Below are 16,517 nucleotides of genomic sequence, written 5' to 3' on the forward strand. Positions count from 1 at the left end.
GGGGGGGGGGGGGGGAGCGCACGCGGCCGTGACGCGGGGCAGACGCGGGGAGCCGACCCGACCCAATGTGGAGCAGAAGGCCCCTGCCCCCCTGCCCTACATGTGGGCGTGGGGAGTGGGGACCCTCCAGGGCCACGCCCCCCGCTGGTACCTCCCCTTCTCACAGATGGGGAAACTGAGACAGGCAGAGAGAGGTTCAGGGATACAGCACTTGGGACATGCGGCTGTGTGGCGTGGGCTCCAGCCCGGCCTGGAGCCGCATTCCGGCTCTTAGGGGGTCTTTGCTCACGTCAGTGCGCATGTGTGTCCTTGGAGCCTTCCATCGAGGACGTGTGCCTGTGTGTGTGAATGTGAGTGTGTGTGAGTGTGCCTGTGTGTATGTGCCTGTGTGTGTTGTGCATGTGAGTGTGAGTGTATGTGCCTGTGAGTTTGAGTTAGTGTGCCTGTGTGAGTGTGTGTGCCTGTGTGTGTTGAGTGTATGAGGGTGTGTATGTGCCTGTGTATGAGTGAGTGTGTGGGTGTGCCTGTGTGTGAGTGTGTGGGTGTGTCTGGGTGTGGGTGAGTGTGAATGAGTGAGTGTAAATGTGTGTCTAGGTAGGTGTGAGACAGTGTGAGTGGGTATGTGTGAGTGTGAATGAGTGTGTGTCTGTGTGTGAGGGTGTGGATGTGCCTGTTTGTGAGTGTGAATGAGTATGTCTCTGTGTGAGTATGTGCCTCTGTGTGAATGTGAATGAGTATATGTACCTGTGTGTGAGAGTGAGTGGGTGTGCCTGTGTGTGTATGTGTGTGAGTGTGTCTCTGTGTGAGTGGGGGTGGGAGTGGGGGTGTGTGGTGTCTCTGGCCTCAAATGGCCCAACCCAGAGCAGACACTGAAGGAAGGCTGTGTGACTCATTCCTGCTCCCTCCTCACCTTGGCAGCCACCATGGTAGACCCCCAGTACATCCTCCCCAACGACATTGGCGTGGCCAGCCTCGACTGCCGCGAAGCCTTTGGACTGCTGTCCCCCACGGAGCGGCTTTATGCGCACCATCTGTCCCGGGCCGCCTGGTACGGGGGTCTGGTTGTGTTACTTCAGACTTCTCCTGAGGCCCCCCACATCTATGCCCTCCTCAGCCGCCTCTTCCGTGCCCAGGACCCGGAGCAGCTCAAAGAGTGTGCCCTGAAGGAGGGTCTCACAGAAGACGAATATCAGGTCTGTCCCATGGTGTGGTCACAGCCATGCTGGCTTCTCTCCCCCAAGCCCTGGGTCCCCCACCCCACACGTGCACACGATCACACACACACTCACACATGCACGCACTGGAAGCTCTGGGCAGACCCTCAGGCCAGGGGACCCCTACACACCTGGATCTCCTCACTGACCGCTTCTCTGCCCCCTCAGGCTTTCCTGGTCTATGCCGCAGGGATCTATGCCAACATGGGGAACTACAAGTCTTTTGGGGATACCAAGTTCATCCCCAATTTGCCCAAGGTGAGGCAGGAGGTGGGCCAGAGGGGCTGATGGGAGCTGTGTGGGGCATATTGGGGGATTCTCCTGCCTGGCTTCTGGGGAGTGACTGTGATTGTACTGGCCTGAACCCAAACCCTTTTCTTCTCTCCACCCCCCCCGCAGGAGAAGCTGGAGCGGTTAGTGTTGGGGAGCCAAGCTGCCCAAGAGCACCCAGAAGAGATTGGGGGGCTCTGGCAGATCTGTGGGAACCTCATGTTCTCATTGGAGCCCCAGCAGCGCCACCTGGGCCTGGGAAGTGAGGTGAGAGCCCATTGGGCTGGGGGCCAGCAGGCCTGGGTTCATGCCCCAGTTCTGCCTTGGAGTGTGTGTGTGTGTGTGTGTGTGTGTATGTGTGTGTGTGTGTGTGCGCGTGCATGCGCGCACATGCATGCATGTCTAGAGAGAAGCAGTGTCCAGTTGGCACAAGACATCACAATGCCATGGGAGAGCTGGGAATAAGAATCCAGCCCTGGTCTCTTTGTCTGTCAGAAGAGGGGGATGGGGGAGGCCAGGGGTTCTTCCCCTCGCTTGTGTCCTGGACCCCTCTGTGCACTGAGGGGAGGGAGCCCTGGGACCCCTCTTCAGTGTCACAGCTTATGGTTCACATGACAGTTGATTTCCATAGAGGTGAGTGAAAACAAAGATGTGGGGTGTCTGTTCTCAGGGTCCAGGTTGAGGTCTCCTGGACCAGACGGTCTCCAGGGTCCAGAACTTTAGGATTCTCGCCCTTTCTTTGGTACAGGGGGATTGGAGGGGAGGGAAAGCTGGCAGGGGACACCCCCTTCCTTTCTGGAAGATTCCGTAGGTGGGAGCCCATGGGGAGGGTGGAGGATGAGGGTGTGCAGGGCAGGTCCATGGAAGCAGAAGCAGAGGATGAAGGGAACTGGAGAACTGGGTTGGAGAAGGCCAGGCTTGGGGAGTAAAGTGGCAGCAGCCACAGAGTCACTGCACGGGACTTGGAAAAAGGAGGATCTGAGTTCAAATTCTGCCTCTTAATATTCGATCCATGGCCACAGGCAAGGCCCTTAACTTGTATGAGTCTCAGTGCCCTCATCGGTTCACAGCCCTCCAAAGCTGGGGACAGCAGCAAGGCTCAGATATAAGAGGTGGTGTTTGAGCTGAGCTCTGAAGGAAGTGGTGAAGAAGAGAGGGCTTTGCAGGCATGGAGGTGGGGGATGGAGGGTTTCGAGTTAGGAGCTCCAGGATCAGTTTGGTCAGAATAGAGAGAGCATTTGGCCGTCACACCCACTTTCTCCAGCCCTGCCAGACTGGCCTCATCCCTCCCTTTCCGCCCCTGTGCATCATACTGGGACTGTCCCTCGCTGCCATGCTTTGCCTGCTGTCAGACCCATCCCTTCCTGAGAGAGCTCATTGTGGGTGCCTGGGGGTGGGCTGCACCCCTCGCCCCCCAGCCCTATCTGGGCCTCGCCCATGTGAGGAGCAGCTGAGGGGCCCCCGAGGGAGGTGCCTGCCCAGGGGCTCCATTTCAGGGGATTTAATTTCCCTTAATTATCTTCCTTGAGCTGTACAATAACCTCCAAAGTTTGACTTGACCCAAGAGCAGTAGGGAGCCCAGCAAGGTTTTGGATAAAGGGGGAGGGTGGTCAGACCTATACTGCAGGAAGATGGCACGATGGGGTTCCCTCTCCTGCCTCCGTGCCTTTGCCCTTTGCCCTCTGCCCTCCTCCCTAATTTCCTTCAGAGCCGAGGTGCTCCCTCCTGTGGAACAGCCTTTCTGGTCCCCCAGGCTGTTGTATTCCCCTCTCCCCCCCATTCTTGTCCTTGGGCACCTAATGGTCACAGGATGCCCATCACGGGTGTGAATGCTGATGGTGGGCTCTCTTCCCAGCAGGGCACCACCACGTATTTCTCTGAGAACTGTACCTTGGAAGATGCCAAGCTGGCCCAACACTTCCTGGATTCCCAGGTAGGAGGCCTGGGAGGGCAGATGCCTGGACTGTGGATGTGGGTGCGTGCAAGCCGCTTCCTCCCTCCCCGCATTCACCCACGTCCCGCTCTCTTCCAGAATCTCAGCGCCTACAATACAAGGCTGTTCAAGGGGACAGATGCAGACGGGAAGCCGTGCTTCGAGGTGCGCCTGGCCTCTATCCTCCAAGAAGGTGAGCCCCAAGCTGGTTCCCGGGTGGGGCGTGGGGAGGGGCACCAGGAGGCTGACCCTTGGAGCAGAGATGAGGCTACTGCTTCTTGGCCTGCAAGGTCAGGACCAGGAGTAATGGGGGGGCATCGCCAAGAGGCCATGGAGGCCTGAGGTCAGGAAACATGTCCAGGGCTGGACTGCCCCAGCAAGGAGGGGGCGCCCCCAGCCATCCTCCCAGCCTTCTTCCATGTGATTCCCCCCTTTGCTTTGTAGTATGACCCTACTGGCCTGCTGGTATTCCCCACACACAGTCAACCCTTCATCTTCCACCTGCTGTCCTTTGCCTTGGCTGTGCCTCCGCTGAGGAACCCCCTCAGCAGGAGGCCTCTCCCGGCCTCCCCCAAGATTACCTGCACTTGTGTCCTGTGGGCTCAGTGTGTCCCTGTGCACATTCGTGTGTTTTCTTCCCCATTGGAAAGCCAGCCCCCTGAGGACAGGCCTGTTTCTCTTTTATCTGCGTGTCCTGAATGCTGAGTGAAAAAACTCTCAGCATGTCTTAGCCCAGCACCCAGTAGGTGCTTGCTGACGATTCACTAGCCCCCTCGCCAGGGACCTTGCGTCAGCTCTGCACACAGTAGGTGATCTTTTCATATCTGCTGTTTTCCTGTTCCCCATAGAGGCTGCCTCAGACTCAGACGTGACGCCAAAGCTGAAGAGCTATGAGTTTGAGGGCTGCCGCTTCCAAGTGACCCGGGGAGACTACGCCCCCCTCCTCCAGAAGGTGGTGGAGCACCTGGAGAAAGCCAAGGTAGTGTCCCATGGGGGTGGGAGGGGGCCGGAGGGAGCCCAGGCGCCTTCAGGGAGATAGCCACCTTCTCCGGCAGGCCTACGCAGCCAACGGCCACCAGGAGCAGATGCTTGGCCAGTATGTGGAGAGCTTCACGCAGGGCTCCATCGAGGCCCACAAGAAGGGCTCCCGGCACTGGATTCAGGATAAGGGCCCCATCGTGGAGAGGTGAGAGGGCTGCAGGTTGGCTCCGCGGGCTCCTGGGCCCACGTCTCCCCAGGCCCCATCACTGCCCTTCTCTCCCCAGCTACATTGGCTTCATTGAGAGTTACCGAGACCCCTTCGGCTCCCGGGGAGAGTTTGAAGGTATCTCCTTGTCATGTACCAGGATCGGGGTCCTAGGCCCAGAGTTCTAGAGCTACAAGGGACCTCTGGGCCGCCCGCCGAGAAGTGTCCCAGGTCCCTCGCTGAGGGCCAGGGAGACAAAAGAACCAAAACAGGGTCCTGTCTTCAGGGAGCTCCTGGTCTAGTGGGGGTGGGGGGTGAGGGGTCATTCCGGGGCCATGGGGTCAGCTCAAAGAGGCCAGGGGAGCATCTGGGCCAGGGAGGGACCAGGAGCTGTCCAATCACCCAGGCTCTGCCTCCAGCATCAGTGCTCCTCCTGCCATGCCCCTTACCTGCCCCCCAGGGTCCCCTTATCCATCTCAGGGAATAGAGCCCCCGCGCGTTGGGCTGATGGGCATGGTGGGCCAGGCCTTCATCAGAGTAAGAGGTGCAGAAAGTGAGGGGATGGGGCTTCCCTCGCCCCCCAGCCCTTCCCTTCCTGGGCCCTCAGGCTTTGTAGCTATGGTGAACAAATCCATGAGTGCTAAGTTTGAGCGCCTGGTGGAGAGTGCCGAGCAGTTGCTGAAGGAGCTGCCCTGGCCCCCGGCCTTTGAAAAGGACACATTCCTCACCCCTGACTTCACCTCCCTCGACGTCCTCACCTTTGCGGGCTCTGGGATCCCGGCTGGCATCAACATTCCCAACTGTGAGTGGTGCCCCTCCCTGGCATCCCTGACCCTGGGGGAGGGTGTGGTGGGGGTGCAGGAGCCCTGGGAGTACAGGAGGTCTGGGGGAAGGGGCATGGAATGGGGGTGCAGGAGCCCAGGGGGAGGGAGCCTGGGGGAGGGGGCATGGGGTGCAGGAGCCCAGGCAGAGGGGTGTTGGGGTGCCAGTGCCCCAGCCTATTCCTGGCTCTGCTGCCCACCAGGTAGCACCCTGGGCCAGCCCCTTGAGCTCTGGGCCTCAGCCTCCTCATAAAAGCACAGTGTCAGGCTGGTGCTCTCAGTCTGTGGGCTGATGACCCCGTGTCTAGAGCGTCGCCCTGGGACCTTCCTCCCTGTGCTCCCAGCCCCCACTCGCTGCTGAGCTCGGGGACTGCCCTGCATTCACCCTCGTTCCTCCAGCACCGGGTCCATAGGTGGTACTCCCCCCTCCTTCTCCCCTCCCTCTCCCTCCCTCCCTCCCTCTAGATGACGACCTTCGGCAGCAGGATGGCTTCAAGAACGTGTCTTTGGGCAATGTGCTGGCCGTGGCCTATGCCACCCAGCGGGAGAAGCTCACCTTCCTGGAAGAGGAGGACAAGGTGACAGAGGGCGGCCGTGGGAGGCAAGGTAGGGAGGGAGGGCTGGGGGCCCTGACCCTCTGCCTCTGCAGGACCTCTACATCCGCTGGAAAGTGCCATCTTTTGAAGTCCAGGTGGGGCTGCATGAGCTGCTGGGCCACGGGAGCGGGAAGCTCTTTGTGCAGGTGAGGAGCCTGGGCCTTGGCCAGAGCAGACAGCCCTGGGTACCCAGGGCATCGGGGATGTCACGTGTGTGGGTACTCTCCACAAGTGCAGGTAGCAGCCCATCTCCCCCTTCTTATTCTGTGCGATTTCCTGTCCTGCAAACCCCAAGACAGGTGGTATCTGATGTCCCAGGGAAGACACCAGGGGGTTCGGTCCCAAAGCCTGTGAGGGTGAGCCATGAACCCATGGAAAACCCACCTACTTCCCTTGTGCCTCCTTGGTGAGGAGGGTGGAGCAGGAGATGGGGCTATGTGTGCCTCCTAGAAAAAGTCTGGAACAGTCATCAGAGATTGCAGTAGAGAGATGGAGGTGGGGGGCTACAAGTAAGCAGTGTCGTATACCCTTTGGATCTTTGGGTTCTGCTTAACTGTTTTTGTCTGGTTCAAGGGAGGGCTAAGTGTGGCAGAAACAAAAGGCTAGAACTAATTTAGGAAGAAGGGAGGGAGGGCGGGGAGGCACCCTCATCTGGGTCATCTTGACTCAGAGCCTGTCCTGCAGACCTTGGGTCTGAGATGCAGGATGTGCCTGGATGTGGGGATCCCACCCTTCTGTCCAATGGTTCTTCCTGCAGGATGAGAAGGGAACTTTCAACTTTGACCAGAATACTGTGACCAACCCTGAAACAGGGGAGCAGGTGAGAGCCAGGCAGTGGGGAGGGATTACCCCGAGACCCCAGGGAAGAGGACGTGGGAGAATCCTGGAGAGTCCCTCCTGACTGCAGGGAAGCTGGGGAGGGGACTGACTGGGCAAGGTTGCTAGGTGACCAGCTGCCTGTGCCATCCCCCACCCCACCCCAGATCAGGAGCTGGTACCGAAGCGGAGAGACCTGGGACAGCAAATTCAGCACCATTGCATCCAGTTATGAGGAGTGCCGGGCTGAGAGTGTGGGGCTCTATCTCTGTCTCCAACCCTGTGTCCTGGAGTAAGGATGGGCTGGGCCAGGGCTATGCGGGGTGAGGGCCAGAGGCAGGGCCAGGGGGCCCAGGGACCTGGACCAGGCCTACAAAGGGTCAGGGCCAGGGGCCCCAGGGGCCTGGACCAGGCCTACAAGGGGTTAGGGCCAGAGGCAGGGCCAGGGGGCTCTAGGGCCTGGACCAGGCCTACAAGGGGTCAGGGCCAGGGGCCCCAGGGACCTGGACCAGGCCTACAAGGGGTGAAGGCCAGAGGCAGGGCCAGGGGGCTCTGGGAGCCACTGAGCCCTTACACTCCTCCCCCAGAATCTTTGGGCTGGATGGTTCTGAGGCCGAGGACGTGGTGTATGTGAACTGGTTGAACATGGTGCGTGCAGGCCTGCTGGGCCTGGAATTCTACACCCCCGAGACATCCAGTTGGAGACAGGTAGGGAGGGCTGTGACTGTGTGTGTGTGTGTGTGTGTGTAAGGGTGTGTATTTTGTGTGTGTGAGAATGTGTGTGTGGTGGGGTGCTGGTATGGGGTGGGGGGACGTGAGTACTTGGGGGTTTGGGGGGCACGTGAGTACATGTGGGGGGGCAGAGGGCACATGAGTATATGGGAGTGGTCAGGAGGGGCACATGAGTATGTGGGGAGGGCAGGGGGGGGTGCCATGGCTTTAGGCCGGCCTGGGCAGTGGGAGGCACTGAGGGGTGGGGGTAAGGAGGGTGGGCACGCATAAGAGCCATTGGCTCAAGGCTCCGGGTGCCTTGTTGAGCTCCCTGCCTATGGCTACTCGCACCCTCTGCCCCTCCATGGCTTCTTGGCCATCCCTTACCCCATCCCTTCCCAACCCTGTGTGCCAGGCTGTTGGAGAGAAGGGGAGGCCTGAAAGTAGTCTTTGTGGCCGCAGGCACATATGCAGGCCCGCTTTGTGATACTGAGAGTCCTGCTGGAAGCCGGAGAGGGGCTGGTCACAGTCGTCCCCACCACTGGCTCCGACGGGCGCCCAGATGCCCGGGTCCGACTGGATCGGCACAAGATCCGCTCCGTTGGCAAGCCCGCCCTGGAGCGGTTCCTGCGGCGGCTGCAGGTAAGCCAAGGCTCCCTCTGCTCTCTGCCCTCCTCTCCTCTCTTTGCCCATCACTTAACCTCCAGCCAGAGGGAGGAGAAGGCAGCAGCCTGCACCACATGACTGGGCTGACTTGGGGTCCCTGAAGCAGGGGGTCAGCTCCGTCCTCACTGCACACACTGGCCACCCACAAGGGCCTCCCTTCAGACATGGATCACCATCTCGTTTGCCCAGGCTGTCCCCCTGGCCTGCAGTGCCTTCCCTCCTCCCTTCATCTCTCAGAATCCCTAGCATTTCCCAAGCTCTGCCTTTTGTGATGGCCCAGCTGCCAGGGCCCTCCCCCAGCACCTGGAATCTGTTTTGTGGCATAGACAGTGCCCTCCTGTGTTCCCAGCACCTCCCACTGTACCTGGCTCAAGTCAGTGCTAGAGAGACGCTTATTGCTTGGTTGAGGGAGAATTGAACCCTCCTCTAAACTGTACCTCAGTTTCCTCATTTGTAAACTCGGGACCAGATGGCCCTGACACCTTCCCCTCCTCCCCCAGGTGCTGAAATCGACAGGAGATGTGGCTGCCGGGCGGGCCCTGTACCAGGGCTACTCCACTGTCACTGATGCTGCCCCTGAAAACTTCCTTGCCCTCCGGGAGACGGTGCTGCTGCGGAAGGAGGCCCGCAAGCTCATCGTGCAGCCCAACACCTGCCTGGAAGGTAGCAGGCCGATGCCTCCCTCCCCAAGCCCGACCTCCAGAGTTCAGGCCCTGTCCTGGTGCTGTGGCAGTGCCTGAGGCCCATGTGGGCTGCCAGGGGTAGTGTTTGTAGCCCAGAGGGGCAGGGGGCAGGGCAGGTGAGCCCCTGGGAAATGGCCTGTGAAGTACCCCGGGGTCACTGAGTACTTGGTAACCTGGATGGATGCCTAGGTGGATAGACAGGCTTTCCTGAGGACGGGCCATGTTAGAGGAGGTGCCTGCTGGGCTGGTCAGGGCCAGTGCTCCCTTCTGCACAGGCCCCCAAGGCCTGAGAGAGGGAGAGACGTGGAGATGGAGCCGTGCCTGTGTGCCCGACACTGTACTGAGTGCTGGGGATGGGACCGTGGAGCCCGTGCAGGAGTGTCCCCTCGCTGGCTGGGATGGGGGTGGGCATCCAGCCTCTGCTGGGAGGTCTCCAGGGAAAGAAGACCTAGCCAGTCTTTCCATGGTCCTGCAGTGCTCATAGCCTCTATTCCTGTTCTACCCCTCCCCCACAAGTGGGAGCCCACTGGGCTGCCACCCTCCTTCCTCAAGCTGATGCTGATGGGCACACGTTTGGGGTTATTGTCCAGAGCATCTGTCCCATGGGGTTCACAGGCTGATAGACCTAGAGCAGAGAGGTCCTGGGGGCAGCTATCCTGCCACCAATCTGGGAGCTGAGACCCGGACAGCTGATGGAGTTGGGTTTGCCCAGGGTCACAGTTAGCTTAATGTCCAAGGTAGGATTTAAACCCAGGGTTTCCTGATTCTTGAGTCGAAGGCCCTTTCTTTTTTTTTTTTTTGCTTTTTGGAGGGCAATTTGGGTTAAGTAACTTGCCCAAGGTTACACGGCTAGTTTTTCTTTTGTGTGGGTGTTAAGTGTCTGAGGCCGGAACCAAACTCGGGTCCTCCTGGCTCTGGGGCCAGCACCTTATTCACTGCACTACCTAGCAGCCCCTGTCCAAGGCCCTTTCTGCCCTGCTGCTTCTTCTTTGTCAGGAGGAAGGCATAGGCAGTCACTCTCCTGAGGCACAATGGGGCGTGTGCAGGGGGCTTTGGGCTGGGTGCCAGGCAGGCAGCCATAAGCTCTGCTGAGGGACATCTCATGTCTCCATAGGTTCCCAGGTGCAGCTACTAGAGTATGACGCCTCGGCCGCTGGCCTCATCCGCTCCTTCTCAGAACGCTTCCCTGAGGATGGGCCCAAACTGGAGGAGGTGCTCATCGGGCTGGCCAAGGCCGATGCCCACTTCTGGGGGGGCCTCCAGGCCTGAAGAAAGTCCCCAGCAACTCTCCTCACTTGAGCCCCTCCCTCCCTGGGAGTTTGAGGAGGGCTGTGGGCTGGACCTCCTGCCCTGGATGTGGTGGGTGGGGCAGGGGACATAGCAGGCAGGGCCTGGCCCTCAGAGCTGACAGCCATCCATCCCCCTCCATCTCCACACAGGCGTGGCCAGCACATCTGGGATGCTCAGGAGCTTTCCAGGGCCTCTGGGCCCAATGTCTCTTCTCAGAGCCAGCTCCCTGCCCACCTCTCACAGGGTTGTTGTGAGGAAAGTGGTTTATAACCTTTAAAGAGCTATCGAAATGGGAGCACAGATGGTCGAGCTTCCTTTTCCCCCCCACGTGCCCTGGGTGCTGCTAGATCCTGTGGTTTGGGCCCCTGGCACCATCATGGCACCTGTGATTTGGACCTCTGCCTCCAAGTGTAACCTGAGCCTTAAGGGGGTGAGGGGGATGCAGCACAGGACTTAGGGATATAAACGTGGGATATCAGAACTGGAAGGTCGTTATGGAGCATTTATTAAGCACTGACTCTTGTCAGGCACTGTGCTCAGCTCCAGGGATACAGAGGAAGGCCCTCAGGGCCAAAAGCTCCATAGGGATGAGCTACACGGGGATAAATGGCGGATTGGCCCCAGTGGGGAGGCCCTGGGATTGAAGGGGAAGCAGGAAAGGCCTCTGGGAGGCCAAACTTCAGCTGAGACATGAAGGACAGGAGACACCCAAGAAGAGGTGGACGGCTCCAGGCTTGAGGGGCCCGGCAGGGCAGAGGTAGTCAGGGGTTGTTGATTAGAGGAATGGCTGTGCGTTTTGTACTGAGCTTAGGGGAGGAGGAGACTGGAGGCAGATGGAAGGAAACTCGGGCCATAGCAGGTGTAAAGGCATGTGGGGGAGACCTTAACACTTAGAACGTGGGATGTCGGAGCTGAGAAGGGGCTTCCAAATGAGAACACTGGCCTGGAGGGACCTTAAAACCCAGAATGATGGGATAGCCCCGACACAGAATGCCAGAACTGGGGGGACCTTACACTTAGACCACAGAATATCGAAGAAGAAGAGGCCCTTCCAACTTAGGGCACAGAACGTTAGAGGCGGGAGGGCCCTTAAGACCTAGAACATTAGAATGCCGTGGAGAAGCGGCAAGCTGAACTTGCAAGGTCAGGGCTGGAAGGGACAGTGGAAGAGGGAACGTCAGCGCTCAGAGCCGCCCCCAAGCAGGCGGAGACTTGCGGGGCTCGGGGCGCAGCCAAAAAATGACTTCGTTTGAAACGCTCCGGGGCGGGGCCTCCCGGAGGAGGATGGCGCAGGCGCCTTCCCGTCGGGCCAGCTAGCGGTTCTGCGGTTGCGCAAGGTGGTCTCCTATCCGGAACTTTAGTGCGCTGCTCCCGGCGCCGACGGACCGTTTAGCGAGGGCTCCGGGGCGGGGCGGGGAGGATGCGCCCGTTGTCCAGGTTACGGTGAATAAGATGGCGGCGAGCGGGGACTCCTCGGGCGGCCGCAATGAGAGGTGATTCCCCCCAACCCCAGTGGTGCCTGCCCCCGAACCTCGCCCCTCCCCCCGCTGGATACCGTTAGTTATCCCTCGGAACTGAGGGAGGGGAGGGCCCGGGGCGGCTGGTGGCGCGAGGCCGGGGGAGGGGGGAAATCTCCGCAGCGCAGGCTTGGGGCTCAGTACGGAGTCGGAGCAGCGCCCTCCTGAGGAGGTTATGGGGATCACGGCTTGGAACTGTTACATTGTAGCGACGAGAGCCGCTGGAGGCACCTGGAACGTAAACAGTGTATCCCCGAGACCCCTGGGCGTGCTAGAGGCGGAACGTGGGCGCCTAGAACGTTAACAGTGTATCCCCGAGACTCCTGGGCGTGCTAGAGGCGGAACGTGGGCGCCTAGAACGTTAAGAATGTTGTAATGTGTCAGAACACCAGAACTAGGGCATTTGTTGGAGCCTTAGAACCGTAGAACGTTACAGTGCAGAGTTCTAGGACCAGAATGTAGGGCCTCAGAGAACCTCTGTGGAAGGTTGGCCATCATCCTGACCCTAGTCTACACTGGCCTTCACACCAGTGAATTCGCCCAGCTTCTTCCCCCTTGTTGGCTTTCTCCTTCCCAGACATGAGTAAGCCCTGCATCTCTGCCAGTGTCCATCCCTGCCTCTGCCCCACCCCCCATATTTGTGTTTGAGGTCCTTTCCCTGCCCTCCATGAGAGCCCCTTCCATCCTTCCTCTTTCTAGTACTGAAGTCAGTTCCAAATGGTTGGATGCCCACTATGACCCCATGGCTAACATCCACACTTTCTCTGCCTGCCTCGGTGAGTCTCCCTCTCTGGGCTTGCTTTAACCAGCCCTGGGAAAGTGGGCAGAATGGCACCTTTCATGAGGAACCCCAGCTTGGCTCTGGGGCTTTGCCTTTCAGACCCTGCCCTTGGGGGCACCTTTCCCCTCCCCCATCCTTATGAGCCACTCTGTTTTCCAGCACTTGCAGATCTGCACGGGGATGGCGAATACAAGGTGAGCGGCTATTGGGAGACCCTGGTGCCCAGCCTCCAGTTTCCTGGTTGTTGATAAACATTTGCCAATGGGGGGTTAGCCCAAGGCCCCTTGGAAGGTGCTGAAGAAGCTTCAGGAATGCCAGGGGAATCAGGGCCCTGAGCCCACTTAGAATCACTAGAATGGCAGAACTTTAGCACAAGAAGGAAGCTCAGCAGTCATTTAGTCCAGGCCCTTTAGAGAGAGCTGAAGAGATTTGCCCTGTCACAGTGGGGTGAATCTGGGTCAAAGAATTGAGAACCACTAGGCTCTGACCCTGCAGGGGTCATTAAATTGAGATAAGCCAGGCCTTCTGACTTTCCCAGCCCACCCTATATGCTCAGGGTTTCACAGCTGGGGGGCTGGAAGGGATTCCCTTAAGGACGATTCCCCTCCCCTTGTGAGTAAAAAGTCTCCCCTTCGTAGCACCTGTTGGAGCCTTGGGTTCATGCAAAGCCTTGACAGGGCCTGAGTGAGTGAAAGAAAGAAAAAGCATTTCTTAAGCACTGTGCTAAAGAAATAGAGAAGTCAGACAGTGCCTGTCCTTCAGGAGCTCCTCACACACAGGGAAGGTTTCAGCTGCTGGTCAGAAGAAATCATCTCTGTTCTTAGGGGGCAGGGGCAAGCATCTTTATTACTTGACCCTTTTCCTCATAGCTGGTGGTGGGGGACCTAGGTCCTGATGGTCGGCAGCCAAGACTAAAGGTGCTCAAGGGACCATCGGTGCTGACTGAGAGCCCGCTCCCTGCCCTGCCATCAGCTGCTGCTGCTTTTCTCATGGAGCCCCATGAGCCTCGGACCCCTGCACTGGCACTGGCCTCTGGCCCTTGTGTTTATGTCTACAAGAACCTTCGGCCCTACTTCAAATTCAGCTTACCTCCCCTGCCTCCTAACCCCCTGGAGCAGGATCTCTGGAACCAAGCCAAGGAGGTGGGGGAAAAGAGGGGAAGTAGGTGGATTGGTGATGGTGGTGGTAGAAAGGTCCCAGAGGACAGTCCAGAAGGAAATGAAAAGAGAAAAACATGGTGTGTGTGTGTGTGTATGTGTGTGGTGTGTGAGTGAGTGTGTGTGTGTGGTGTGTGTGTGTGAGTGAGTGTGTGTAGGGGGCATTTGTACCTGGATGTGACAGTAAGAACCAAAAGGGGTCCCGTTGAAGGAGAGGCCACAGCATCCTTCTCAGGGTTTCTTGCGCCTTTCAGGCAGTAGAGGCTTCCTCTTTGTCCTCTCCATCCATAGCCCTTCCTTCAGCTTTGGATTTGATGGAGGCTGGTTCTTTGCCTTGGTCTTTCTCACTTAAGCTCACACAGCCCATTTTTTCCAGCAGCATAGCTATTGGTGGGGGCATGGCAGGGGCTTGGTGGTGCCCCTTGGAGGGCTAAGGGACACTCACTAGCTGGCCCTTAGCCCAGTTCTAGGATTGAGATATTAGGAAAGGGGAGAAAGCTTTTGCATCTTGAGGGAAGTGAGTGCTTTGGATGGAGAAGTACAGATGTAGAGACAGATGAGAGGAAGCCTGTGAATTAAAGGGGGTGAATGGCAGAGGGGTTGTAAAGGTGGGCATTGGGAGCATGCCAGGGAGGACTGGGGCGGGGGGCTGCATAACCTCGTGGGAGCTGTGAGTGCTTGTCCATCTCCCTTTTGGCACAGGACCGTATTGACCCTTTGACCCTCAAGGAGATGCTGGAGGGGATCAGGTAAGAAGCCTCTCCCTGTGCTGTCTTTCTGCTCCTGGCACTGGTTCTCTCATCCACATGATGTGAGCATCCTCTCTTTACAGGGAGAAGGCCGAGGTGCCTCTGTCTGCTCAGTCTCTCAGGTGAGGCCCCTTCAGAGAGCCAACAAACTTTGGTAAAGCTCCTAATGTGCGCAGATCCCCGGGCTCCACTTGGGAATAAATACAGCTTAGATAATACAGAATTAGGGCACTGACAGTTGACTGACCCCACCTGCCCATTTGTGAAATGAATCTCCACATTAATGAGTTCCACTGGTGGCCGCCCTGCCCGTGCTTGGAGATAGAAATGCTCCCTGCCTGCTTGAAGCTCGTCACTGAGGGGGGATAAGACAGTGGCCCAGATGACCATTATCTGGGAGTGTCTGGTAGTGGGAAGCGGGCCCTGTGCTCCCACTTGGGAGAGACCTGAGGTCCAATCCCACCCCACACTAACCCCCTGACCTCAGCAGGCCCCAGCTCCAATGTGTAAATCCCAAAGGGTCCTGTCAGTGCCAAACACGGTAAAGACCATTGGAGCTACACAGTGAGGCCCCTCTGGCCCTTGTGCAGCAGCAGAGGGGTAAGGGGGCATGGCCTTGACCTCCTCCCAGGTTGGGGGAGGGTGCCTACTGCCTCCAAGCCTTCCAATGATGTTTAGGTTTTTACATCTGGAGCTGGGAGAGATGGAAGCCTTTGTGGCTCAACACAAAAACCAGGCCATCAAGCGACAGGTATAGACACCCCCCACCCCATTCTCCCCCCTCCCCACCTAGCCCCCACCCCCCACTCCCACCGTACCTCCTGGCATCCCTCCTGACCTGGTCCTGTTCACCTTGGGGCGGATGACTGATGGCTCCTTGGCCACCAGACTGTCATCACAACCATGACCATCCTGAAGAAGAACCTGGCTGATGAGGACGCTGTGTCCTGCCTGGTGTTGGGAACCGAGAACCGGGAGCTCCTGGTGCTGGACCCTGAGGCCTTCACTGTCCTGACAAAGGTCAGCCATGGGGGAAGCTGGGCCAGGCCCCCTGCTAGGAAAGGGCCAGATGGGGGTGGGGAGACGATGAAGGGCCTGGCAGGACATTGGCTCCTCTCCATTCAGGTGAACCTGCCCAGCGTCCCTGTGTTTCTGGAAGTGTCAGGGCAGTTTGACGTGGAATTCTGGCTCACGGCTGCTTGCCGGGATGGTAACATCTACATCCTGAGAAGGTGCTGGGTTCATTTGGGGATCGGGGAATGTCAGGGCCTAGGAACTGGTTCTGGATCCCAGTGTGTGTCCGAGCAGGGGCAGGAGGGCAGCTGAGAGCAAGGGCTGCACAAGAGACAGGAAGAGACCCAGAAGTCTGACGTCCCTTTTCCCACAGGGACTCTAAGCGCCCTAAATACTGCATCGAGCTGAGTGCCCAGCCTGTAGGGCTCGTCCGGATCCACAAGACCCTGGTGGTGGGCAGCACCCAGGACATGCTCCACAGTTTCACCCACAAGGTGCTGACCCCAGGGTCAAAGCTCATGTGCTCATGCCCCTAAACATCCTCCTTCCTCCGTATCTTATCTTCCCCCATGCCCAAATCCTCCTGTCATCCCTGATCTCCAGCCTGAGGCTTTCTGACTCCCTGGCTCACCCACAGGGGAAGAAGCTGTGGACGGTGCCCATGCCAGCACCCATCCTGACAATGAGTCTCTTGGAACAGCGTTCCCGGGGCCTGCAGGCCGTCATGGCTGGACTAGCCAATGGAGAGATGCGCATTTACAGAGACAAGGCCCTTCTCAACATCATCCGCACTCCTGTGAGCCCTCAGAGTTTGGGGGTTTGGGGGGCTCCCTTTTCTCTTGCTCCCTTCCATGTCTCCAACCTGGGTTTCTCTCATTATATCTCACACCTGCTATCTTCCCCTGCTCCTGCCTCAACTGTCCTTAGTGTCTTCCCCCAGGACGCAGTGACCAGCCTCTGCTTTGGCCGCTATGGACGAGAGGATAATACCCTTATCATGACGACTCGAGGTCAGGGGGCGTGTGAGCTGGGGGCATGAGTGTTCGGAAGAGGTGGGGGGGGGGGGGGGGGAAGCCCGTAAAGCCTCAGAGCTGGGCTGATGCAGGAGGGCAT

General features: G+C 58.6%; 2 protein-coding genes across 4 annotated transcripts in view; both read left to right on the forward strand.

Annotated features, from left to right (window-relative positions):
• The window catches only part of DPP3 (dipeptidyl peptidase 3), an 11,085-nt gene extending 603 nt beyond the window's left edge, over window positions 1–10,482 (forward strand). The window contains exons 2-18 of one of the 2 annotated variants that reach the window (XM_069066406.1): window positions 919–1,193; window positions 1,383–1,472; window positions 1,614–1,751; window positions 3,340–3,417; window positions 3,517–3,610; window positions 4,266–4,396; window positions 4,473–4,603; window positions 4,683–4,741; window positions 5,211–5,405; window positions 5,890–6,002; window positions 6,074–6,166; window positions 6,778–6,840; window positions 7,004–7,128; window positions 7,424–7,544; window positions 8,010–8,189; window positions 8,714–8,876; window positions 10,011–10,482. In XM_069066406.1, the coding sequence (XP_068922507.1) occupies window positions 924–1,193; window positions 1,383–1,472; window positions 1,614–1,751; window positions 3,340–3,417; window positions 3,517–3,610; window positions 4,266–4,396; window positions 4,473–4,603; window positions 4,683–4,741; window positions 5,211–5,405; window positions 5,890–6,002; window positions 6,074–6,166; window positions 6,778–6,840; window positions 7,004–7,128; window positions 7,424–7,544; window positions 8,010–8,189; window positions 8,714–8,876; window positions 10,011–10,165 (2,199 nt within the window). In that variant the 5' untranslated portion in view covers window positions 919–923 and the 3' untranslated portion in view covers window positions 10,166–10,482. The remainder of the gene's footprint in view (window positions 1–918; window positions 1,194–1,382; window positions 1,473–1,613; window positions 1,752–3,339; window positions 3,418–3,516; window positions 3,611–4,265; window positions 4,397–4,472; window positions 4,604–4,682; window positions 4,742–5,210; window positions 5,406–5,889; window positions 6,003–6,073; window positions 6,167–6,777; window positions 6,841–7,003; window positions 7,129–7,423; window positions 7,545–8,009; window positions 8,190–8,713; window positions 8,877–10,010) is intronic. The other variant, XM_069066407.1, reaches the window with a different exon arrangement.
• Window positions 10,483–11,520: 1,038 nt separating this feature from the next.
• BBS1 (Bardet-Biedl syndrome 1) overlaps window positions 11,521–16,517 on the forward strand; it is an 8,277-nt gene continuing 3,280 nt past the window's right edge. Inside the window, exons 1-12 of one of the 2 annotated variants that reach the window (XM_069066408.1) lie at window positions 11,521–11,679; window positions 12,403–12,479; window positions 12,644–12,678; window positions 13,354–13,626; window positions 14,344–14,390; window positions 14,474–14,512; window positions 15,069–15,141; window positions 15,279–15,410; window positions 15,516–15,622; window positions 15,778–15,898; window positions 16,042–16,200; window positions 16,345–16,414. In XM_069066408.1, coding sequence (XP_068922509.1) covers window positions 11,639–11,679; window positions 12,403–12,479; window positions 12,644–12,678; window positions 13,354–13,626; window positions 14,344–14,390; window positions 14,474–14,512; window positions 15,069–15,141; window positions 15,279–15,410; window positions 15,516–15,622; window positions 15,778–15,898; window positions 16,042–16,200; window positions 16,345–16,414 — 1,174 coding nt within the window. In that variant the 5' untranslated portion in view covers window positions 11,521–11,638. Of the gene's footprint in view, window positions 11,680–12,402; window positions 12,480–12,643; window positions 12,679–13,353; window positions 13,627–14,343; window positions 14,391–14,473; window positions 14,513–15,068; window positions 15,142–15,278; window positions 15,411–15,515; window positions 15,623–15,777; window positions 15,899–16,041; window positions 16,201–16,344; window positions 16,415–16,517 lie in introns of those variants that run through there. The other variant, XM_069066409.1, reaches the window with a different exon arrangement.

The sequence above is a fragment of the Petaurus breviceps genome, unplaced genomic scaffold (assembly GCF_028583685.1).
Source record: "Petaurus breviceps papuanus isolate PSGF00001 unplaced genomic scaffold, PetGlider_PUasm1.0 90721, whole genome shotgun sequence".
NCBI lineage: Eukaryota > Metazoa > Chordata > Mammalia > Diprotodontia > Petauridae > Petaurus > Petaurus breviceps.